This window comes from Diabrotica undecimpunctata, chromosome 6, assembly GCF_040954645.1.
Source record: "Diabrotica undecimpunctata isolate CICGRU chromosome 6, icDiaUnde3, whole genome shotgun sequence".
Taxonomy (NCBI): domain Eukaryota; kingdom Metazoa; phylum Arthropoda; class Insecta; order Coleoptera; family Chrysomelidae; genus Diabrotica; species Diabrotica undecimpunctata.
In genome coordinates this window covers 144,025,529-144,051,982 of record NC_092808.1, presented here as the reverse complement: position 1 = coordinate 144,051,982, position 26,454 = coordinate 144,025,529, and the positions used below count along the sequence as shown (strand labels likewise).

At 32.3% G+C, this 26,454-nt stretch overlaps 1 protein-coding gene across 2 annotated transcripts in view; it reads left to right on the top strand.

Annotated features, from left to right (window-relative positions):
• Dscam2 (Down syndrome cell adhesion molecule 2) overlaps positions 1-26,454 on the top strand; it is a 572,707-nt gene that overhangs the window by 135,000 nt on the left and 411,253 nt on the right. For both annotated transcript variants that reach the window (XM_072535610.1, XM_072535611.1), the window contains exon 2: positions 20,922-21,248. In XM_072535610.1, coding sequence (XP_072391711.1) covers positions 20,922-21,248 — 327 coding nt within the window. The remainder of the gene's footprint in view (positions 1-20,921; positions 21,249-26,454) is intronic.

The following is a 26,454-nucleotide window of genomic DNA, read 5'->3' as shown; positions in this document are numbered from 1 at the left end:
TCAAAAATAATGATAAAGAAGCATTATTTTACGTCTGTGGTGCAAGAAAGATGCAGGTACAACTTTTTTCAATGTTTTTTTCTTATTTTTTCAAAAATTATCTACTTGAAAATAGTTTCAAGTATTGAATATATCTGTTTGTCATCGATTGATATTATGTCTTTCAGGTTAAAATAAAAACTTTTATTAAAAAACATTTTTTTTTTCAATTTCCCAACAATTACTAAATATGGAGCTGCATACTTCTTACAGCAAACTCCTCAATCGTAGCTTTGAAAACTGCTGTACGAAAGATTTCTGAGAATAAGCGCTCAAAGAATCTCCTTAGGTCTTTCAGCCATAACATGCAACGTCTTCCTTTTGATCTTGTGCCCTTTACTTTCAGTTTTTAACACATCACAAGAAAACATTATATTCATACAAAAATGATTTTTACTGCAATAAATTATTTATAATCTGTGGACATAAGAAAGTGGAAATATTATTTTTCAACGCATGTCTTCAAATAGTAGTATCAAAAATTAAATATTGGATGCATCGACAATTAAAAATGATCTACAGGTAGCTACTTAAATTATTTAATTTTTGGGTGAGTTGATTAGAATTCAGTTGAAACTGGTCTCAGATTGTAAAGTTTAGAAACGATTCAGTTTTAAATAACGCTAGACTGACAGTCAAATTACCCTAGAAAGGTGGACTATAATTTACTGGCAGTTATGATGGACTATCATCATTTTTACGACCTCTAACAAAAAATTAAACCACAACTTTATTTCTTCTTTTGTCCAGCTCCTTGAAGGAAATCTCTCTTCTACTCTTGAGTGGTAGGATGCATTATTCAACACTATTATGGAGGGTCGCTCCAATTTTTTTAATAGATTTTCTTCAAACCATTCTTCAAAAATATTTGCATCCATATTTTCATGGTAATCACCTGTATGCTTTGTGGACGAAAAAATTAAACTAGCGTCAGGAATAAAACCCTCATCATTTCCAGCATGAAGTATAATGTAGCGTTTAGCATTTCCGAAACGACTAGAAAAATAAAATTTCGTGGTGCCATCTTGCCAGGATGATTTTGACATATTTTCTTTAGCGAAACTCCAAGTTTCATCTAAAAATACAACTTGAATCAGACTATCAGATATTTTATTGTTCATGTATTTTCTTAAAAAATACCACTGTTTTAAAATAACATTGGGGAGTTCACATAATACAGAGTCTACTATTTGTCCTTTTATATCGAAAATCTAAATGTTTCAACACTCTCTACAAACTTGTTAAACTAATATCACACAGTTTCTTGTCTTTTATTTTTTGTAACACAGCACTAATTGTTACATGTTCTTTGGCTTTATATATTATATATAATATTTTTAATTGCAAGTTTAATTGACTGGTGCAAATCTAAAGTTTTTGGATGTCGACGATTTCTCTTGCTTACTTTATTTATTTTATCCTCACTCATGTTATCAATTTTTCGGAATGTCCTCTCTGAGATACCGCAAGCATCGCATGTGCGTTTCTGAACTGCCATAACAGATGTCAATGTGTATTTTATTTTCTTCTAAATTACTCATTTTACATTAAAGTACGGCTTCACTACACTACCATAAAAAAATAGGTACTTATATACAACTACTATACCCTAAAGAGAACGAGGGTTGCACAACAGACGAAACAATCGAATACAAATTATTTAACAACCAATGCTAAACAAGCATAAACACTGCATTGATAAAAACCGTTCGCATGTTTTAAATAAGATTTTTGCTGATCATGTATTTTGCTAAATAATTAAATAACACCAATACAACCCACGACCATCTTTTAATTTTTAACGATAAACAGAAATGTAATATAATGACAAGTTTGAATTTGATCTTCTTTGTCGATATCGTGTCGTTAGCAGAAAGATATTTTTAAGTAGCATAAATCATTTTTTGTCACCATATGACACATGGTACTCCTTATTTTTCAAATAATATGTTCTTGTAAAGGCATAACTTTATTATTGGGTAAACCTACATTATACGATACGTCAGAAGAAATTAAAAAAAAATAACATGTAATAAATTCACTGTTTAAATAAATATTCCGTACTCGTACTATTGCAATAAAATATTAAATTTAGTGTAAAATATTTCGCCGCTTATCTGGTCCGCTAGTAATAAAGTTACCAGCATTTAATTGCAAAGCGGTCTTCCTAGGTGGAAAATACTTTATTGGTTTTCTTGCCTAAATAAGAAATAGCATCGATTATAATTTTCGAAGAGTTGTCACACATTATAACGATTTTAAGAATTAGGTTTATCAGGTAAATACATTTGAAAATGGCAACGTCCTAGAAACGTCCTATTAACTGTTCATCAATAGTCAGATAGAATGAAGGTGTGTATGATTTTCTGCAGATGGTAATAAAAATATCCCATACTTCGCGTATATGCACAAAAGGATCATCCTACTGCCGTTCTTTTCGTGTTTCCTTTTCATCAAACCTAAGACAGTTTTAGAGATATTTGAAACGCTGACCACTCATGCACTCCTGATAAAATTTTCCTGATCTATTATTATGAAACATGTATGTCATGGATAGATAACTATCCTTATTTGCTGCAGACATTATCAAAATCGCCAATACACCTTTTAGCTAATTTTTACTCGTGTTAGAAATATTAGCGCTGGTATATTTTGTAGATTGTCTTGTAATTTCAGTATTTGATGGTAACAGAGTATGACATAACACCTGTGTCAAATAAAAAAAATGTAAGAAATATTCTTTAACTTTTGTGTAATTTTTGGCATTTCCTTTGGGACCAGCTATAAAATGAATAATATTTCTAGCTGGTGTTCTTTTTGACAATAAAGGTATTTTGTTTGACCACTTATGCCTGTTTTTACCTTTTAGGGCCTTTTATGGATTTACAATAAACTAAGAAACAGTGGCGTTCTCACCTGATGTTTCAGGTACTTATTTTGTATATTTTTCGCTTTCCAAAAATATTGTTTTTATATCTGGATCCATTAAATTTACAGATGAACTGGTTACACTGGATGAACTGGAAAAATATAAGAAGTTAGCTGTATAGCGTACAAGAAAAAAGCATTCAAGATGTGAAACTTTGCCATATAATAAGCATTTCCGTTACCGTAAGAGGTATGTTAAAGATAATCCCCGACAAAGAACAAGGGCAGCAAACTTCTTTTTAAAAATTAAGAAAACTAGATCAACAGGGGTACTAACAGTCTTCAGTACTGCAACTAGTTACATTAGATGGCTGAAAAATTTCTGAATTACCACTATTTTTAGGGTTATCTTTTTCATGTAAATCGTCCGATTCAAACTTTAAACCATCTTTTTCTAACTTCCAGTCACTTCCACTATCTTCACCATTCATTATAAGCTGTTTTTCATCATTTATTTTATTTGCCGTTAAAGGTTTTCTTGATGACATAGTGCTACAATTAAATAAAATAATATTTACTACAAAAATAAAAAAGAATTAGACAATGACTTCGCAAAAACGTCACCGGCGCGGAGTCCAAATAAACTCAAGACAAAAAAACTAAAGTACAAAGTGGACTTTCGTAAAATTGACGACGTGCCCTTTAAAAATTTAATATATAATTACAGTAGTAATGAAACACACCCACCACCTGAAATACTACCCAACCACAAATATTAAAGAAACAGCTACTAAGAAGTGTATGGGCATAGGTGACACGAAAACCGAGGAGCGTCGTTAAATTTAAGATAGTTAGTGGACTCAGAAATATCAAACAGAGCCTGCTTTTCAAAGCATTGATGAGTCAATGGCGAAATTTAAAGGAAGGTCTTCCTTAAAACAGTTCTTACCTATGAAATACATTAAACGGGGAATAAAGATATGGGTACGAAGCGAATCTGCAACAGGATATGTATATGATTTTAATATATAGGAGGAAAAGGAAACCGGAAATAATACTAGTTTATCATTGGGAGAAAGAGTAGTGACCAAATTAGTTAGTACTATAAGGGGAACTGATGTATTATCTGCAAAGTATGCACCATACTTTGCAGATAGCAAGATTCTAAAGACTTGTTGGCAGTAAGCAATTTTTTTTGAGATAGGCAAATAGAAGTTAAAACGAAAAATGAAGAATGGCTCTAAAATGAATGTGCGATGTCCTGAACTTCTCGACATGTCTTCTTCTTCTTGATGTTCCTATCCGTTACGAATGTTGGTGATCATCATGGCAATCTTTAACTTATCTGCAGCAGCGCGGAAAAGCTACACAGATATTGTATTGAACCAAAGTCTGAGGTTCTTTAACCAAGATGTTCTTCTTCTTCCTGGACTTTGCAGGATGGCTTGAAGGAGAGCATATCTGGATTCATTTCGCATAATATGTCCGAAGAATTGTAACTTTCGAGATTTGATGGTGGTCACTACCTCTCGGTTCTTATTCATTCTTCTGAGGTCCTTCTTATTTGTGACCTGGTCAATCCACGGGATCCAAAGTATTCTCTGATATAGCCATATCTGAAATCCTTTCAGTTTTCTGCACATATCTTCGTTCGAGGTCCACGATTTAACACCATAAAAAAGGACAGAGAAGTCGTAGCATCGCAGCATTCTTACTTTTGTATCAAGAGAGAGGTTGTGACTTTTGAAGAAGTCCCCCATCCGATTGAAGGTGGATCTAGCTTCTCCGATGCGTGCTTAAATCTCCTGGTTGTTGGTCCATTCTTTATTTATTATGGTGTCGAGGTAGTTGTAGTGCGTCACTCTTTCTACAGGGGATTGGTTGACGTCTCGACCTGTACAATAAGAAAATGGGCGGTGTGAACCGAACAGATTATATTTTGGGCTTGTTTGACTCTGACAGGAACTCTACCAAATGGGAAAAGAAAGTATTTTTTCCCTTTATGATGATGGCTGTTAAAAATTCTCATGTACTACACAATGATCCAAAAAAGGAAAGAAAAAACACCATTTTTGCCTTTTCTAATTAATGTACCTGAGGGACTTATTTGATTGGGAAGAAGCCATGCTGCTGTTAAAAGAAAAGCATCGACTTCACTTAGACGTCCTTTAACGAAGAATCAATAAAAAAATGTTCAACGTATGAATCATTTACCTATCGATGGAAAGACTTGTAGAAGATGTCAACGATGTTCTTCTCAGAAAAAAAAAACGAACCACCACACTATGTCAGAAGTGCAATTTACCCATAAGAAAAACATATTTCACACCTTTTCATTTATAATAAATATTGATCTTAGTTTTGGCCTTTTTTTTCACAATATAAGATTTTATTTGTATTTTTAATTTTTCTATACTAAAATAAAGTAATAATTTGGTGTCTGGTGGGTTATTATAGTTACACATACAGTGTGACCCATTTAGATTGGAAACACCTCTATAAAATTTGAAGTTGTTAACCGATTTTAACCAAATTTTTTTGAATGTCATGTAATAAAAGGTCTATTGCGGGACAAAATATGAAATATTTAGTTAAATTTTCAGGGCAGTCTACGATACTTTTTCTTTGTCGAAAATGGAGAATTTGTATTAGCGATTTTTTTATTGGAAAAATTTCTACACCACTGGATTTGGAGTGGCTTCAAATAGCTATGACAAAAATTTCATTAAAATATATTTATTAATAACGAAGTTATGACAACTTAAAATTTTAAAACTCACTAAGCTACGAGTCTAAAAAGAACACCCTGTATCAACAGATAACCATAAAACTAATTATTTTTCAAATAATTTTAATAAAAAACCACTACTAGAAAAAAAAATGTTTAAAATAGCATAAAAATTTAATGCAAGTAACGCACTTACATTATTAATAACTTTACATGCTACAACTTAAATCTCAGTTGCCATGACAACGATATTACTGTTTGACATTATTTGTGTCATACAAATTTCAGTGCTAGCATAAATTTAGGCATAATATCTGCAACAATATTTACTTCAAATTCTTTTAATAATATTTTCTGTCATAGCTGCAAGATTAAGTTTGAGAGAAAAAAATTGAAATTATACGTCTTTTGGGAGATAACGATAGAAGTGCCAGGGAAGTTTTTACAATATTTAATGATAGACATGTGGATCGCCCTAATATTAGATGCGGTACGGTAAACAAAATAAATAGAATATTTAATAAATATGGTGCAGTATTAAAACTAATTTTAAAAAATAACCCGTTACAAAGAAGAATAGGAAATGATCAAATAATTTTAGATCATTTCAGAAATAACCCTAATGCCAGTTTAAGGAATGCCAGTTTATATTTGAATGTGCCTCGAGAGAGCATTCGGCGATGTCTTAAGGTAAATAATATTAAACCTTTGAAACCAAAATTCTTACACACATTACAAGAAGGTGACGAAGCAAAACGTTTAGAATATTGTTTATGGGCTTAAGGTTAATATTTAAACAATATAAATTTTCTAAAAGCGTGTTGTTTACCGACGAAGCCACTTTCACTACAAATGGAGTAGTATCATCACAAAATTGTCGTTATGGGACAGCAGATAATCCCCATTGGGTAATAAACTGTAAAAGCCAGTATTCTCAAAAAAGCAATGTCTGGTGTGGTATATTGAACGAGTTATTGGTCCTTTCTTTTTTGAAGAAAACTTGAACTCACAGAACTTTTTAGAATTTTTAAACACCGACTTGTGGGATGCTATTCATGAGCTCCCAATTAATGAACGATTACATTTTATATCCAGTTAGACGAGTGTTCTGTTTATTACGCCAGAACCGTGAAGCAATGGCTAAATGAAAATTATCCGAACCGTTGGATAGGCCGGGGTAGTCAGTTGATAGATTGGCCACCCAGATCTCCAGATCTCACAATTTTAGACTTCTTTCTCTAGGGAGTTATCAAACAAAGAAATTAACCAAACCCGTGCAAGAGACGTAAACGAACTTCGTGCAAGAATTCGACAGGCATGTGCAGAAATTACTCCCCAACAACTAAGACATGTAATTAGAAATATTCATAAACGCTACGACAAATGTATCCAATTAGATGGTGGATTGGTAGAGGTAACTAGGATTTAAACTAAAATTATGTTTCCATGTTTCTGTTAATACAGAGTGTTTTTTTAACGTTAATACAGAGTGCTTTTTTCTTAGTGAGTTTTAAAATTTTAAGTTGTCCTAAGTTTGTTATTAATAAATATATCTTAATGAAATTTTTGTCATAGCTATTTGAAGTCAATCTAAATCCAGTGGCGTAGAAATTTTTTTAATAAAAAAATCGCTAATACAAATTATCCATTTTCGACGAAAAAAAAGTATCGTAGAATGCCCTGAAAATTTAACTAAATATTTCATATTTTGTCCCGCAATAGACCTTTTATTACATGACAATAAAAAAAAATTTGGTTAAAATCGGTTAACAACTTCAAATTTTATAGAGGTGTTTCCAATCTAAATGGGTCACACTGTATATGTTCCAAAAATGTCTGACTGGGACATATATGTCCCGGACAAAATGGCGGATCTCAAGAATAAGATTAATCTCAATCACTTTTATTTTTGCATAAATATACATTTTAAACGAAAAACCTTTTATTTAATTAATAAATTAGTTTTAATTAATAAATAAAAATAAAATTTGATAAAATATACTATCATTTTGCGGACAAATTATATTTAATTTAGCACAATATATGTTGTAACTCAACTTGTAGCATTTTTACTAGTAATTCGTATAAAACATGTTTTCTTTTCGCCGATTATTAATAGCTCAGTAGATTATACCAATATCCTCGACTAGAAGTAGAACTCAGATTAAATTCTATGAGGAAGTTTACATGGACCGAAACAGAATGAAATGATGTATAATGTGGCAAGGACGGAAGGATACACTTGGGTCATGATAAATAGCACTAGAGCGATTCAGTCCGTAGCTGTGAATAGACGGGATGATTATAAACACAAAGCATGCTATATTTAGATTTGTATTTAACATGGTACCTGTATTATTTTTTAAATTTAAACTCATGCAACCAATTTACAAGTTTAAGTGAACAATTTTAGTTGATTGTCAAAAAACTATAAATTAATAACGTTTTACAAAAGAAAAATTTTTAACATAATTCTTGAAAAACAATTTTTCTTCTCATTCTTTTAATAACGCTACAGCCGAAATTGAACCTTGGTCTTCTGTAATTCTAAGTTAGGTGTTTCTTTGGACAGTTGCTAACGTTCATGATTGAATGTTACATCAGATGAACTAAACTTTCGTCACAGGTTGAAATCAAACCCGGTGAGGGTAAAAATAAACACTTTACTTGAATTAACCCTTCGTCGGTCGCATGTGTATCAAAATGATACAAGCTTGCCAATTTTCAATGCTATTATCAAACCCTAAAATAACGAGGGCCACCTTCATATTACCTTCCTAGACCGGTTTAGTCTACCGCTCAGTAGTACCTATTCGTAACGTCCTAGTGATTAAGTGTGTTTACATACAAGCGTAATGTAATATATTGATACATTGCGACATAATATGTAAGTGTTGTTTTACTTTGGTCGTATTTTAGGATATTTTCGGCCTACTTATTATAGGTGAGTGTTATTTTATATTTTTATTTTTAGTGTAATAGCTGCAAAGCGGATTTACAACCTAAATAATCCAAATGATGTAGAATATTTTCGAAAATTTATGTTAAAAGAGGACGAAAATATAGAAGCCCCTAACCCTAAAGTGGAAGATTTCGAGGATGAATCGGACACAGATGCGGAAGATCAGCCAACGGATGAAAGAGTTGGTGACTCTGATACTGAAGAGAGTGGGACGGAGGAAGAACCAGATTTACACGACAATTAATTTTACTCTGGAAAAGATAAAACCACCACTGAACTACATAACCTGGTTACACGTCTTCCAGAAGTAATCGATGAAGCATGACTAGCTAAGTTATATATAGAATGTTGGAGTCAGATATTTTGTGATAAAATGCTACAACAATCGTCAAGTTTAGCTTTGACACGGACATGACAGAAGTCAAGGTCTTCATAGGCCTTTTATATCTAGCAGGAACTTTGTACGCCAACAAAATGATTTTAGAGGCTCTCTGGGGTACAGATGGACAAGGCGTGAAAATATTTCGACTAGTTATGAGTCTCAGAAGATTCAAGTTTCTTATGAGATGCCTGCGTTTCGATGACCGCATCACAAGATCTGAAAGGAAAACTGTTGACAACATTGCGCAGATTTGTGAACTCTTTGATGATTTTGTTCATAATTGTTAACATAGCTATTCACTAGGATAGTGTTTGACTATTGACGAAAAACTGGAGGCTTTTAGGGGACGTTGCAGGTTCAAACAATATATGCATTCAAAGCAATCCAAATATGGAGTAAAAATTTATGCTATGTGTGATGCAGTTACTTTTTATAGTTATAGCCTGGAAATATATACTGGAAAGCAACTCCAGGGACCCTATGAACAAAGTAATAAACCATCTGAGGTCGTTAGAAGATTGCCCAACCTATTTATGAAACGGGGCGCAATATAATGGAAGATAATTGGTTTATAGATGTGCAATTTGTTACCGAATTGAATATATATATATATATATATATATATATATATATATATATATATATATATATATATATATATATATATATATATATATATATATATATATATATATATATATTGTTGTACTTTTGAATGTCCATAAGCAATAAAAAACCGATATACAAATTTTATTACTTAAATAAAAATTAAAATTATTGATATTTCCTAAAGACACGGGCATATAAATTTTCAAACATCCTGTATAAGACAAAATATGTATTTTAAGTTGTTCGAAGAATTGTTCATTAGGCCTCAGAGACAAGACTTTCAAATATTATCGATAAGAAATTTAAATAAGTCGGTTATTGTGGAATGGATTTACCCGGAATAAAAGTGTATATAGAAAGTGTAAACAATAGACCGGGATTTGCGGTGGTTTTTTCTCCCCGAAAGATTATATCGGTGAAAGTTTATTAACAAAAGACATTGAATTGAGAAACAGGTAACGTTTGTAGCTATTAGTAAGAAATATTTGTAAAGCAGATAGATTTAGTTAGAATAATTAAAGAAGTTTGTTTTCTGGAATTACCCGAATGACGTTTTATAGAGAGAGTTGGTTGGTAACGATATACGTCACAAGAGGTGGATGATTTTGATTGGTCAATTTTTGAATGCAAGGAGGTTGGTTTTGGCTATGAGATAGGAGAGAGAAAAAAAGGTTAGTTAGTCAGTTTTAGTCGTCCAAGAAGGAAGGAGCTTTGTGATTTGTGTTTGTTTGAAGTCCCGAAGACGTAATTTACCGGGTGTGTTTATTTGCTGTGTAAAAGCTGACCAGTGTGAGGAACGGGGTACAGAGAGATAGAAAACCAAAGGGTATAAGAATTTTAATAGCAGACGAAGCCGGAAACATTTGGAGTTGTAAACAGGCGCGGAGATTGGCTCAAAGGGAGGCTGCATAGACTAACACGAGTTGTTGGGTTGCAGATACAGTGACAGATAGGAGAAAGGTGTACGTCATCTGGACCACAATAGGAGCAGAAGCAGAGAAAGGATTTTTTTGTTGTGGCGTGGCCATAGAATTGCAACGGCAGAGAAGGAAAGGTCAGTCAATTTTCATTAGAGCCGGAGTGTGATTTTCATTTATTAATTAAATAAATTGAATAAATAATAGAGACAGTTAATTTTGCGATCACTTAAAAAAAAAAAAAGAATTATAAAAAGAGCTTAGTTATAACACATATTAAAAATCAATGTAAAATAACATTTGGGTCCATGATAGAAAACAACTTCTCATATATTTAAAGTTAGTATATTGCAAATATTACAGGATTGATTGTTATATAAAATTTCATTAAAATAAAGGACATCTCACATATAGTTCAGTACCTATTACCTATCCCGATTAGGAAGCCAATTGGAAAATATTTTGAATCCACGATCAAAGGTAAATAGTACAATTTAAATAGCCTGCGATTGTAATTAATTAATGCTGATTTATTGTGATTAATTGGAGATATAATAATAATAGTCTCCCGTTTTTTATTTAGATCATTTAATAAATATAGACAGGATTTTTCCTAAGTAAGCAATATAATACAATTTAAATAGCATAACAATATATATATATATATATATATATATATATGCTGTTGTATGTTGGCACAATAAAAATAAATAAAAGGGAACTGCCAGTAGATCTGCTAAATGTAAAAAGGCGACCACCACAGTCAACTATATTTGGTTTTGGAAAACACTCCACTATTGTTTCCTACGTACCAAAAAAGAATCGAAATGTTCTTGTTATATCTTCTCAACATTACGTACAGCCATTATAGATCAGACGTCAGGACAAGCTACGAAAACAGACAGGATTACATATTATAATAAAACCAAGTCAGGTGTCGACGTTATAAAAAAGTTTTGCGCTTCCTACAACGTTGGTAGAAACACACGTCGTTGGCCCATGGGATAGGAGGCTATGGTTGACATAATCGTCTTCACAAACCGCAAAAAACACCGTTAAAAAGATATTTAGTGAAATTTTATAGATTCTAAACATTCTCCCCCCTCTTTTACCCTTTGGAGTAAAAGGATCATAAGAAAGAACCCTCCACATAATGATCTATTATAAAGTTATGTTTCACAAAATGGTTTTCACTACCTACAAAAATCCTTTACACCGATCCAATTTAGCAGATTTTGACTACGTGCCACCCACTTATATCTCCTGGAGTAAGAGGATAATAGATAGGAACCCTATATGCAGTGACTATACTTGGCAGAACTATTTTAACCACCCACGAAATCTTGTTACAAAGTTTTTTTTTTGGAAATTTTTTAATTTTTTGATCACCCACCCTATTTTTGCACCCCTGCAGTGACGAAGTTCTAATTAGAAATGCTATACAGAATAAGTTTTAATAAAGTTTTAGGACATAGAGTCGTTTTGACCCCCCAGGGAAAGCCTTTAAAATGTTTTTCAGCGAATTATCTGGGTTTTAACAACTTACCGTCTGCGGCACTGGGTGAGGTGATAAAGGAAATCAATTAAAATTTTTTTTTTATAACGATAATAAAAATAACTTTACAATGTTATGGAGGTCAAAATCATTTTGTGCAAATCATGAAAATCCTCTACAGAGTTTTTTATTTTTCAGCCAGTTTTTTTGTTTTTAGCCACTCACCCCCAGCTTTCATTCTCGAAGTAGATAGACGATAAACGAAACCTTTAAAAGGTGTTTTTTTTTCTCTTCTGATGAACAGTTTCCCTTTATTTATCAACGCTTAAACCATCTCTTTAGAGGTTTCCAGAGGACTCCAATGTTTTTGTTTTTTGTTAGTTATTATTTTCGTTAAAATATCGCTTACATAAAGACTCCTTTGGTGTTACATGTCTAAGTAAAAAGAGGTACTAATAGACCTTTCTCTGTAATAGTACTTTTCAATTAAATAAATAAATAAATAAAAAATTATCCAGCAGTTATCAAAAGCAGGAAATAAACCAAAAAATTCATTTCCTTATATAAAAAAATTCGATGCACATAATACGATAAAAATGTGAAGGAACAAGAAAAGTTAGTTTGCTAGATATTACAACTTCAACGAAAGAAATTGGATTTTTACGGCACTTACGATTTATAGCTTTTGGTAGATACATTATACCGGTGCAAGATTCTATTACACATAAAATACATAATTTGAGTCATTAAATAGGCAATGTTGACCGATATCGAGGTCAAACGATGATATTTACGCTTGATAAATATGTTTAGCGACATATCCATTATAGCGCACGCTATCAAAATGAATTATGAAGGGTCCGATGCTAGAGAAAGATCACATAATTTGATCTGGACGGGATATATTAAACTAAACTAGTAAAATAGTCTTGTATATGGTCAAAGAGATATGACAATTTATTTAAGATATTAAATTCACGTTAAGTTTAGGTAAATATCTAATACAATTAGTGGCAAATTAAATATTTTCTAATTTTAATTACAATATAAGTTTAAAATAAGTTTATGTTTGATGGTTCTATTCTCACTTTGAAAATCGTTCTTAAAATACAAACATTAATAAATTATTAAACACATTTTGTTTTTGTTACTTGGTGAAAACTTCTTCTAATAATTTAATTTTATTTGACTGATTCATATTAACAATTCAGACACATATTTCCTTATAATTCAGACTTTAGAATGATATTGCCAATATTGCTGAGTTGCGTTTATGGGCCGACTTTATTGTAAGATAGTTCATTCAGAGCATTCATAGTGCTCTCTGCCAAGAAATCTGCGAAGAAATTTGTCTAATCTAGCATAATTAGAGCCGCTTTTTTGATTTTTAAAAAAATTTAATTATTATATTAACCCTTCGTTAGTCGCTAGGTAAAACGGAACACCAAGAGTTGCTACGGTGTCAGAGACTGACAATTAAAAAAAAAATAGTTATTGCTATAAAATTCATACAAATATTTTTTATTGTGTATGGAAATGACTGAAAAATATTTTTGAAAATGTTTTAATATGACTATTATAACAAAGTATTGTTATTTGAAATATAAAAATAAACGTAAAAACAAAAGTTCTTAAAATTTTTAAAATGGAAAAACACAATGGTAATTTTTAGTTAAAAGGAATATACATTAACTAAAAAAAAATGACTCAGGTTTTTAACAAAAATATTAAAGTAATCATTTCACTTGATTTAGTAAGTGAGACATTTTATTTTCTAGCTTCACTTAAGCAAAACTGATGTATTCCTTGAATATGTTCAAGGCACGTGAATTTTTTGCATTTTATGCATGAACAGAGAGTACACCTGTTAGTTCGGCATTTTAGACCACCTGGTAGATTTGTAGTAGTAACTCGAATTTTTAAAGAGTGATAAATAAAGCTCATTTGCATGGTTTCTTAGAAAATCACGTCGTTTCACTTCTTTCTCATTGTTATCGTTTGAATTGAAGATAATTATTGAATTCATGCCAAATATATTTATTATGGTATAGAATATAATCATTGGCCAACGCTTTGTGCTTCTTCTTCTGGTCTACCATGTCGACTCAAACTGTCGTACTCAAGCACTTTGTTATTTCATCTCTCTGGACATCCCATCTTAAATGAGAGTCGATTTTTATTCAAAGATATTTAATAGTGTTACTTGATTTTATAATAACAAAAATAATAGAACAAAATAATAATAATCGTAAATAACAAAATAATAGAACAAGTGATGAAAACTGAATACTTGGGAATAAAACTGTCAAGCTACGGAAAAGTGGAAGAAGAAGTAGTACAAAAACAAGTGAACATGGCAAACAGAGCAGTAGGATGTCTTAACAACACAATCCGGAGAAACAAATACCTCACAACGGAAACAAAAACCAGGATATATAAATCAATAATAAGACCGATAATGACGTACACAGCGGAAACAAGAGCAGATACAGCGAAAACACAAAGACTACTGGAAACAACAGAAAGTCTTAAGAAAAATAACAAACCAAACTCTAAGAGACAGAGTAAGAAGTGAGCAAATACGAGCGAGATGTGGTATAGAGGAAATAAACGCGTGGACCAAAAGAAGAAAAGTGGAATGGAATCAACACATCGAAAGAATGACAGAAAATAGAATAGTACGAATAGCAAGAGACAAATCGCCAAATTGAAGAAGATCATTGCGACGACCGAGGAAAAGATGGTCAGACGACGTCAATTGAGGCTAAAAACCGAAGTAAAACAGGCATTAAGCCTATTTATAAAGTAGGAAGAACAAGAAGATTTTATAATTATGTTTTCCTTCGTGTTATTAATTGTTATAGGAGTATAAGAAGGTAGTGTTACTTTGTAACTGCAAAACGGAACAAAAAGCGTTTTTTCATAATTAATTGTTAAACCCTTATAATTAACACATTTTATTAGTGTGAGCATATTGAGTTTAACTTTATTCTTTAACTCTTCCCAATTGTCTGCGCTATATAAAATTGCAGTGTCATCGGCTAAACTTATTATCTTCCACTCAGTATTGAGATTATATAGATCGTTCACATGGATATTGAATAGTAGTGGTCCTAATAATGTACCTTGGGGCACAACGCATCTTAAGTAAAGTTTATTGCTGTTAATATTATTTATCGTAAAAATTTGTGGTCTCTTGTCCAAGTAACACTTCAGTAAATTATGAGCAGTGCTGCGTATTCTACTATTTTCTAGTGCTTCTAGTAGCTTTGGATGACTTACAGTATCGAATGCGTTTGGCAGGTCTAGAAACACACAAGCAGTAGGTTGTCTATTGTCAATTCGATTGTATATTTCATTGGTGAGTTCTATTATTGCGTTATTTGTCGATAAACCTTGCCTCTGCACTCTGTCGAGGAATTTGCGTATAACATTCCGAATAATTTTCAAACGATACTTAAAATAAATATGTTGTATAAAATTTGATCATTTAAGTACTTTATTCGCATTTTAATATACTGTACTCCTTATGTTGCTAATACCCTTTGGGAAGCGGCGGTTTTTGTAAAAAAAAAACATTTTTTGGATTTTAAATAAAAAAAATGCAGTCTGATCTGTAGTGGACCACACTATTGACTTATTATTTACATAGTTATAAAAATAAAAAACACTACAGAATAACAAAAGCAAGACATTAGGGAATATTGACAATCTCTATCACTTTAATATTTTTTTCTTCTTACTACGTTATACTCTTATTTAAGAATATATATTTTTTAATTGTGCCAAGCTTCGTGTAAATGCATTTAATAAACTTGTATGTAATGGACTAATAATCAGAATAGCTAGCTAATAAGTGTCGACATAAAAGGATAGACATAGCTGCATAATATACTGTGGTTAATTTAGCTGGTTGTCATCCCTGTACTCTTTGTAGGGTATGAATATATGAATATCCTGATGCAAACTACTCCTCCTCACAAGTAATTGCTTAATCTGAGGCGCAATATATCGCTCTCCCTATTAGGCATTCATTTACAGAACATCCCGTTTATAACTCAAATCCCGAAAGAGCCACGCCTTCCATGGAATATAATCCTTACCATGAAACAATTCACATTCAATCTTGAAAATGTAGACAGAGCAAAAAGTAAAAAATCATGACGCCCGACGTTGCTTCCGCATTTTCTTCTTGTCCTTTTGTTCCGCAGAAAAAATTTTAATTTCGATGATGTTTCAGTGATTTTCAAGGATTAGCTTCCGATTACTTAGTCGAGTTTTTATACGCCAAGGGAGAAAAAGTTTCGCTTTTCTGTATTCCATTTATTACAGTCCCGAAACGCCGGAAATAAACTTTAGAACAATAGTATAGTGCTTTTGTCTAATTACAAAATATAGCCAACACTATCTAAAAACACATCCGAAAAGTCTGGATATGTTTTATATTATCATAAACTGATATAAATAAATTTATAGGGTCTTTTTATTTCATACCGTATTATTTTTGTTCTTTAACAAAAACAAAATGAAGACAATTACAATGATTTAGTCAGGTACATAAAGGAAAAACTATTTGATCTTTTATACTTTATTAAATAATCTTGTAATTTCGTAAAACGAAGATAGAGCAAAGATGTAAATCTATATTTGATACTGGCGTCGAAACTATAATTCAAAACGAATAGAATAATCGAGAAGGATCACTGTATTCACATCTTAACCTTCCGAGACTGGCTCGCGGCGAAATGTTTTTCAAATTTATTTTAATTTTCCCCACCCAACCACGGCGTTCTGTATTTTTTGACCATGTCTGAACTGTCCAACTGTGTTTAGTCATAGATAAGAGGGTTAGTTTAGTGTGTCATCTTACCTACACGAGTGCGTTTCTTTGTTTTTGTTAGCGAGTTGTGGAGCGACAATCCAGCGCCAGTAACAATTACATAGTAATTTCACAGATAAACGTATTGAAATATTTGATGTATTTCTTATTCTTTGTATTTTATAAAAGGTAAAAAATATTATTCTAAAAATTGTTTTTATTGACTACCAATATAATCTTATAGGTGGGATTATTATATTATGAAAGAGAGCAATAACGACAACAGCAGCTAATGTTAAACACTCTCAGTGAAAATAAGCATAATGAACGAGTAGTGAACGAAAACGATAAAGACAACGAAGATATTCTTATTCTAAGAATGAAATTGCAGATGAGGACGTAGAAGTCAGTCCCTCACAAGTACTTTACTTGGTTGGAAATTATTAAAAAAGTAAATGGGCAAAACACCCCCCTCCCACATAACGAACAAGGGCAGTAAACTTAATAACACGTATAACAGGAAAAAAATCGACCAACACGTTTCTCATTTAGAAAAAAACTGCTAAATTCATGTACCTCTAACATTTAACATTGTGTATGTGCAGAATGTTATTCTGATATGGTTTAAAAAATACCTAACTTATATTTTTTATTTTCTTTGTATATTTACATTTTTCTTTTGTATATTATTATTAAAATAAACATAATAATAATTTACAATGCTTGTTTATAAAAAAGTCACATATTTAACACTTTTCACGTGCAAAAAGGTATGCGGAATCATATTCCGCCGCCACTATTGGTGCACATAAATCAAACGCCAGTCACGGAAAGTTATCTACTGTGGTTATATACTTTATTTACTATGTCTTGATTCACATGTCCCCGGTGATAAGTTATCGTCTGTTTTGTCCATGCGTTACATGCCGCATGTGGCATGTGTATTCACGTAGGTACCACTTTCCCTTTAGTAGACAGAAGTATAATTTCTTATATGATACATACAGAAAACTAATATAGAGTTACTAATTTACTAGGCTTACAACAATCATCAATCAAAATATATTGAGGTACTTTGGACACATAAGCAGACGAATGGAAGGCATGGAGAGGTTGGTGGTTGAAGGCAAGGTAGATGGTAAAAGAACCCGAGGAAGATCGCCACTCCGATGGTCAGACCAAATAAAGTGCGCTATCGGTTACTCTCTGTCTGAGAATGGATAGCAACCATTCGTCAAATACCATAACGTCACCACATCCTTACGAAGGATAAAGGAGGAGGAATTTATGTCTATCTCCGACAGGCACATGCCTCCGACGCGGCGCGGCATTTCGTGTAGCCCAGACAGCTAAAAAAATTTTCTTTTGGAGAAAATACATTTTTTGGTAGTTTATAATTGTTCTAATTAATGAGGTGCCGTATTAAAACAAGACAAACAGTATCTTGGCCAGAGTAGTCGGAACAAAAATTATAACCCGACGTTCTTTTTTATTCATTTCAAGGTAACGTTAAAAGGATAAATGACGAGAAGATTGAGTTATCAAAGCAAACAAAATTTTGCTGCTTTATTTTTCTAAAAACTTTTCCAGTTTTAAAAGAATATTAAAAATATTATTGTGCGTACTAGTTAATTCGGTTATTGCTTTTTATATTTCATAAATAATCGACAGCAAACAGCCGAGGATTGCTGAAATATTTTAAGATAAAATTTTGAGGTTATAATGACCAATAATTGTAGCGCTTGTTCCCAAGATCTCGTTACTGATGAAAATAATAGCATGCGGCAGTTGTCGTTCAGGGATACACACCGCAGAAAAATGCTTTGGCTTATCTACATCCGAGATACGGACAATTAGTTTAAAGAAGCGTCTACTTATGTACTTTTGTGCTATCTGTCTTGATGCATTTAAAAGTGTTCCCATGTTTGTACGAAGATTTGCCAAGATAGAAGAGGAAACCACCAGTCTCAAACTCAAAGAAAAGATTACAGTAATGGAAAATAGCAATTCACAGACAACAGCCAATTCAGTTTTTTATGAAGTACAACAACGTATAGACAGAGCTCAAAATCTTATGATTTATAAAATTCCTAAATATAACTCTAATGTATTAGCGAATTGCATTAGCTATGACTAATCTCAGGTGTGTGAGGTCTTACATTTACTTAGCTTACAGCAAGATGAATTCACGATATCACATGTTATCCGAGTTAGCAAAGTGTCCAGTTACAATCAAGATAGTCCAGACAAAGTTATATGTAATGCTAACACGGTAAAATTGGCTCTTAAGTCTAGAAATAAAATTTGAAACACTGATTATAGAATCTCTAAGGATCAAACTAAGATGGAGCAAGACGCTTACAAGGCCATAAAAAAAGAACTAGATGAGAGAAAATCTGTTGGCGATAAAAGTCTATGCATTAGATACCGCAATGGTGTTTCTACAGTTTGTAAAGTTAAAGAACAAAAAAACTAGTATCCTTCCCATTAACAGTTTTTTTATCAAAATGTTGGAGTCATTCGTATAAAGATTTCCGAGATCCTGAAAAGTATTTTCTTCTGCTCGTACAACATAATTATTTTAGTGGAGAGTAACTTAAGTGATAACATAACTGATTCTGGAATTAAATGTGATGGTTTTAGTATCTACAGATGTGATAGATCCCAGAGAACCATTGCAATATTGAGTGGCGGTGGTGTACTAGTATATGTTAACAACAAGCTAAAATCATAAACTATTAGTATTCATGAAGATCGGGTTGAACAAATATGTAGGTTATATCAACTTAATAAAGTCAAGTTTGTGGTCGGTGGTGTCTACTTACCTCCACAATCACCTCGCGAAGTATACAACTGGCATTTTCAAACTATGAAAAATGTTATTCTGCAATACTTAGCACATGATATCTATGTTTTTGGTGATTACAATCTTCCCAATGCATCATGGGCGAATGATAAGTTTGGTGTGATAGTGCATTGTACTGCAGGTGATCCAGCTGTGAATATTGCTCAATCCTTTGGTTAGGAAGCTAAATATCTTAAGATCAAGCGATACCCTTGTAGATCCTAGCATCCATCATGTGGGTTATAAATGTTGCATATATTGTTGTATGAATAGAAATAAGTTGGTTTATAATATGTTGTTTTAAGATTTTCGGAATCAATTACATAGAGCTTAACAACTTCCTTGCTTCTATACACTGGCTGGTATGTATGGTTAATGATATTGATGTTGCTACAAAATTATTCTATAAAGTTCTTTATATAGGAATTGCTTACTTTGTGCCATTGAAGAAATATAGAACTTCAACTTTTCCAAGTGGTTCTCTGCTGGTCTTAGAAGACTGACTCTGGAGAAACAAAATTATTCTATAAAGTTCTTTATATAGGAATTGCTTACTTTGTGCCATTGAAGAAATATAGAACTTCAACTTTTCCCAAGTGGTTCTCTGCTGGTCTTAGAAGACTGACTCTGGAGAAAAACATGCTCACTATATTTATGGTAATATTCATTCTGATGATGACTATATTAGATTTTCCCACCTACCACCTAAATGTAAACAACTGTCTGAAATTTGCTTCAGCAACTATATCAAAGGTATGGATAATGGCCTAAAAAATTATCCAAAATTATCTTGGAAGTACATCAATGATAAGCGATGTAGTCATAACCTACCTAACTCCTTATTTTATCAAGTCCAATCTGCAAAAAATGGTCAAGACATAGCTAATTTAATTACGAACTTCTTCCAAACTGTGTATTCATTAAATAACAACAAACTTTACGTACCTATCCATCCATTAAAAAGCAACTTTAGTACAAATATTTGTCCTTCTAAAATTACCATGGCCGAATGGCACAAATGAGCTGCCCAATAAGCCTATTACTGGCCCAGATAGAGTGCCTAATTTTTTATTAAAAACGTGTGTCTGTACCCTTGTAATGCTGTTTGTTATATTGTTAACGTATAACGTCACCAGTTAAGGGTTAAAGTAAAATTTTGGCTTATTCTCAGTGAAAATCGTAAATTGTAGAAAGGTTTATTTCATATTTAGTTAGCTCTTAAACGTTAGTTTAAACAAATGCAACTTTTTGTTTCAGAATCAGTAGTAGCCTTCGACTCACACCTCCGAGGACCGTCATTCGTTATGGAGCCTCCTCCAAGACTGGAATTTTCAAACTCAAGTGGGGGATGGCTAGATTGCTCAGCGTCTGGCAGTCCCCAACCATCTATAGACTGGCTTTCCGTAGACGGCACGTCGGTCGGCGACATATCAGGAATACGAAGGGTCCTGAGAAACGGAACGTTATTTTTACAACCCTTCGCTGCTCAGTCTTATAGACAAGACGTCCACAGTACTGTGTATAGGTGTATAGCAAGTAATAGCGTCGGGAGGATTATCAGCAGAGATGTGCAAGTTAGAGCTGGTATGTACATATTTTTAATCTTTTATTGCTTTTTCATTTTACCGCAATCTTTAGATATTCGTAAGTGATGTCCGCTTGTTTCATCTGTTTAGGGTCACATACGTACACGGACCACTTTATACTCGAAACATATGTTTTTCGAAGTAACGTTGAATTGTATAGAATAAAATGATTTATCTGGAGTGCCTATCCGTTTCATCTCATACAATGACAAGTTTTCAACTATCGATTTATCCCCCAGCAATTCAACTTTAGCACCACTACTTGAGTGAAATACACTTTCACACTTATTTGACAGCAACCATCTACCAATTTTAATTACTCATATTAAAACACAAACATTAATATAAAACCATATGAAACATGGACATTAAAATTTGCGGACTGGAAAGAGTACACTAGTTTAATAACTGAACGAATGAAAGACCTCAAAATATTAGAAGATATAATCATCACAATAACAAATTTTAATGATATCCTAATAGATTCAGCCAGAGAAGCGATTGGAAAAACTAAAGCTACCACAAAAATACCTCTACCCTGGTGGAATATCGAAATAGAAACTTCTTTAAAACAAACAAAGCACTCCTTTAATATATTAAAAAACACAATTCCGAAAATAACTTAGCTAGATTTAGAGCGTTAAGAGCCAGATCCAGATTTCTAATCAAAAAATCTAAAAAAGAAAGCTGGGCTAATTATGTCTTATCAATAAATTCATCTACACCAATAAGTGATATTTGGCAGAAAATAAGGAAAATAAAAGGCTTAACCAAAATTCATCATAACGACACCATTGCTATAGATAACTTCAGATAAACTAGAAATTGAAGAAATCTTAGCTATCAACTATATTCGAGCAATGATCAATACAACTCTACATTTTTAAAACACAAAGAAAAAACCGAATTGTCATAAATCAAAATAAAAGATATTTTATGCTCTCTCAATATACCGATTACACTAGACGAGTTAAACAAAAGCCTTGGCAATGCTAAAAAAACTTCTTCAGGACCTGATGATATTCCAACAATAATTATTGAGAAACTACCTGAAACAGTAAAGAAAATTTTAGTTGACATCTTTAACAATATTTACACAAATAAAACGTTTCCTTCAATATGGCGTCAAGCAAATATAATTCCTTTTTGAAAAATGAATAAGCCACAAAACATACCATCCTCTTATCGTGTAATATCTCCCACCAGTAACATTTGCAAAGCAATGGAAAGAATATTGAGTAAAAGACTGAAATGGCACTTGGAAAAGAAAAAACTTTTTACTCCAATACAAAGCGGATACCGTTCAGACAGATCGACAGCTGATTACATTGTTGCACTAGAATCCGAAATTCATAAAGCATTTACAAATCAACAAAAAGTAATCGCAATATTTTTCGACATCAAAAAAGCTTTCGACACAACATGGACGCATTATATCCTCAAAATTATGAAAAACTGGAGAATAGATGGTAACTTTCTCGCTTTCGCCAAAAACTTTCTTTAAAACAGGTCCATACAAGTAAAAACGAATGAATTCATGTCATCATCGAAATCAATCCATAATGGAATTCCTCAAGGATCGGCCTTAAGTCCACTATTATTTTTAATTGCAATAAATAATATAACAAACTACATAAAGCTTCCCGTAAAAGCTAATCTTTTTGCTGATGATCTAGTAATATATATTAAAAGTAAAAATATAGAATTAGCTACGCAAATTTTACACAGAACATTAAACAGCTTAGAAATGTGGTCTTTAGAGACTGGTTTAACTTTTTTAACTGAAAAGACTAAAGTAATAATGTTTGACAAAAGAAGAGAGAATACAACTTAAACTTGTATCTAAATGGTCATTCTCTGAAACAAGTCCGCGAAATCAAATTTGTGGGTGTAATATTTGACTCACAACTCACATGGACTTCACATATCAACAATTTGATCAAATCCTGTCAACAAAGAATAAACTTACTTAGAGTTTTATCCAATCATAGATGGAGTTCAGATAATAAAATTATTTTAAATTTATATCAGACCATAATAAGAAGCAAACTCGACTACGGATGCATCTATCATGAAACATCAAATAAAAATCAACTAAAAAAACTGGATTAGGTACCAAGACAACCTAGAAAATGATTTGAAGTCTATCGGAATTAGAGCATGGAGAAGAGTTGCCAGAGACAGGGGCGAATGGAGGATTGTTCTGAAGAAGGCTTTGGCTCATAAAGAGCTGTAACGCCACTGATGATGATGAAAAAAACTGGATGTTATTCAAACCACATCTCTACGACTAATCTTTGGACCCTTTAGAACTACTCCAATAAGAAACCTTCAAGTGCTAGCAGGAGAAATACCACTATATATCAGAAGACAATATATATCACTATGCCACACTTCAAAAATTCTAAGTGCAAAAAGAATATGATTTTCTCGCAAGTTTAGTATCGGAAGAATCACTAGAACAATACACAAATTACAATACCAAGACAGTACCATTTTACGAACAAGTTAAAAGACTACCGTATTATATCAATCAAATCACCTTGGCACCCATTAAAATATACCAGACACCTCCCTGGACAGTTTCTTTACCAATAGTAGACCTCTCCTTACTTAATCATGATAAGCATTCACACATTTCTGCTAAGGTCAGGCTTTAGTATTATGCAAATTTACTCAAATATTCTACTTAAATATTGTTCTTCACTGATGCCTCCAACGATTGCAATGGAGTAGCAGCTGCTACTGTATCAGAAAACAAAATTTCTGCCATTAGATTAACTGACGACTGTAGTATTTATACCGCACAGCTCCAAGCAATACTTAATGCACTAAATAATTGTAAAACCACAAATGAAAAACAAATACTAATATTATCAGATTCATTAAGTTCTTTACAGGCCATTAAACATATTTATCCTACACACATCAATCTATTCCTAATTAAAAAAGCGTTGCAACAGCTCCAATTTTCTGGGAAAACCATATTATTTATGTGGGTCCCATCACATGTCGGAATAACTGGTAATGAGTTAGCAGACAAAACAGCGTTTAAAGCAATAAACAATGTGAACATTCCGACTACAATATTCATTTTGTGTCTCTATTTCTGTTTTCATCCTAATCTCTTCCATATCTTCTTCTTCCTGAACTTGTGTCGCACTTTAAAGATCTGCATATTTTCCATATATTTTCTTCGTCAATCCTTCATTCTTCTTCTTGATGAATTACAGCTTACGATTCCGCGTGCAACATATTTTTGTTTAGGTTATTAAATGTTCCTCCACTGTCTTCATCTCCACTATCTTCATCAGTCAAGTTAGTGGGTGCTAGAAAAACATCTGCACTGTAAGCGGACTCCATAAGATCGATTCTTTTAGCTTAAACATAATTTTATGTACCCTTGATTAGTAAAAAATTTTTTTATGATAACTATTATAAAACCAAGCTGATAAACTGGTCAAGCCAAGTTGATTTGATATCTTTTTTTTATCTTGTGGAACAAAAATGGTTTTATGTACTAATAATATTCCTTGATAGATATATCTTTTTCAATGATTTAACAATACGTTGCTACCAAAAACCAAATTTTGATCCAGTTAATTTATACACAAACGACTTACTACAAACTAAAAACATGTGTTCACAGAAGTTAAAATTAACCTATATCCATACAATATGCCATCTGTTAATAGAAACCTAAGTTTTGAGACCAATTCCCATTAAAACATACATAGAAAACTGTTGTGAAATAAATATGACATTTGACTGCCCAAATAAGTCATGTTATTTTCCAAAAATGACGCCATAGTGGGCTATGTCAGCTATTGCGAAAACGCAACGCTGGGCATTAATGGGTTAAATCTGAATATTAAGGAAGAGTAGCGAAATATTCAAAATAACATTAAAAACTTAAATAATAATAATAATACCAACTTTATATTAAACGTTATTTTTTATTAAACAGTTGTGGTAGAAATAATTCCCTTTGCAAATTTTCAGTGATTTAATAGTTTATTCTAATGTGTAGTGTTCACTTCTTTGACGTAAAAAGTACCGACGTTAAATCATTCTGGATATATCGCCAGGCTCTCGTAACATATCCCGATTAGGCCTTTAATAGGTCCCTTAAAAATGACTATTAAGCTGTTACATAATAGCGTTGTAGAAATAAATTACGATTTTTAATTACATGATGTCGCATCGAATTTGGGTTTCAATTTAACAGAACGGAATTTAAATTAGAAACAGGAAAAACAAAAATGAAAAAAGCGGCTCCAGCACTGAAAAATGAAAAAGCATTTGCGTTTGACTGCTTCCCAATCAATTAATCTAAATTGCTGAGAATCTGTTTATGAAGTTTTTTAATTTTTCTTTTATTTCCAGTTACCCAAATACAATTTATTATTAAAGGAATACTAATTAAATAATCTAAAGTTGCGAAAAAAAGAAGTAAAGTTATCACAGCGTACACAAAAACTGTGAAATTTCTGTAGAAGAAGATTACTCGATACTTTCGTATAAAAGTAATGTTAATGTATTAACGAAAGAAAAAACACAATTATATTATGAGTTTTTTAAAGAATTGCCACCCAAATTGCTACGATGCAAAATAGGTCAATAATGTAGAATAGATATTAAATTGGGCTATGATTATATACGGTTGAGTATTAGATCACATCAAGAGATGTGGTTGACTAACATTTTTATCAGATTTGACAAATAAGGCTCTCACTTCTTTTAAGTTGAAAATTCCCTTATCCAAAATACCCTATGATATCAAAAGGATTGAGCTCTGGTGGTGGTGGGACGAAGAAGAATATTCTAGCTTGCTAACCTGAGAGCATGGTATAGAAAGACCTCAACACAGCTATTCCGTATAACAACCAACAAAGTCTTCATAGCCAGAATGATCGCCAACGTTCGGAACGGACAAGCACCCTAAGGAGATGGGCATTTTCCCGTGTTATTGAGACCTAGGTGAGAAAGAAACATAAAAAACACAAACCGAGAAAAAAACATGGAATTTTTGGAACAAAAAACATGTATGTATGAATTGCTTTTACAAAAAAGCCTGATAAAAAGTAAACAGTACACGCAGCTAACAGAACTACCAAAATTGGAGTAGACTATTTATATAGAGTAAGTCTAAATCAAATCTTTCACATAATCAGAACCAAATTGACGACGTTAACAAAAACACA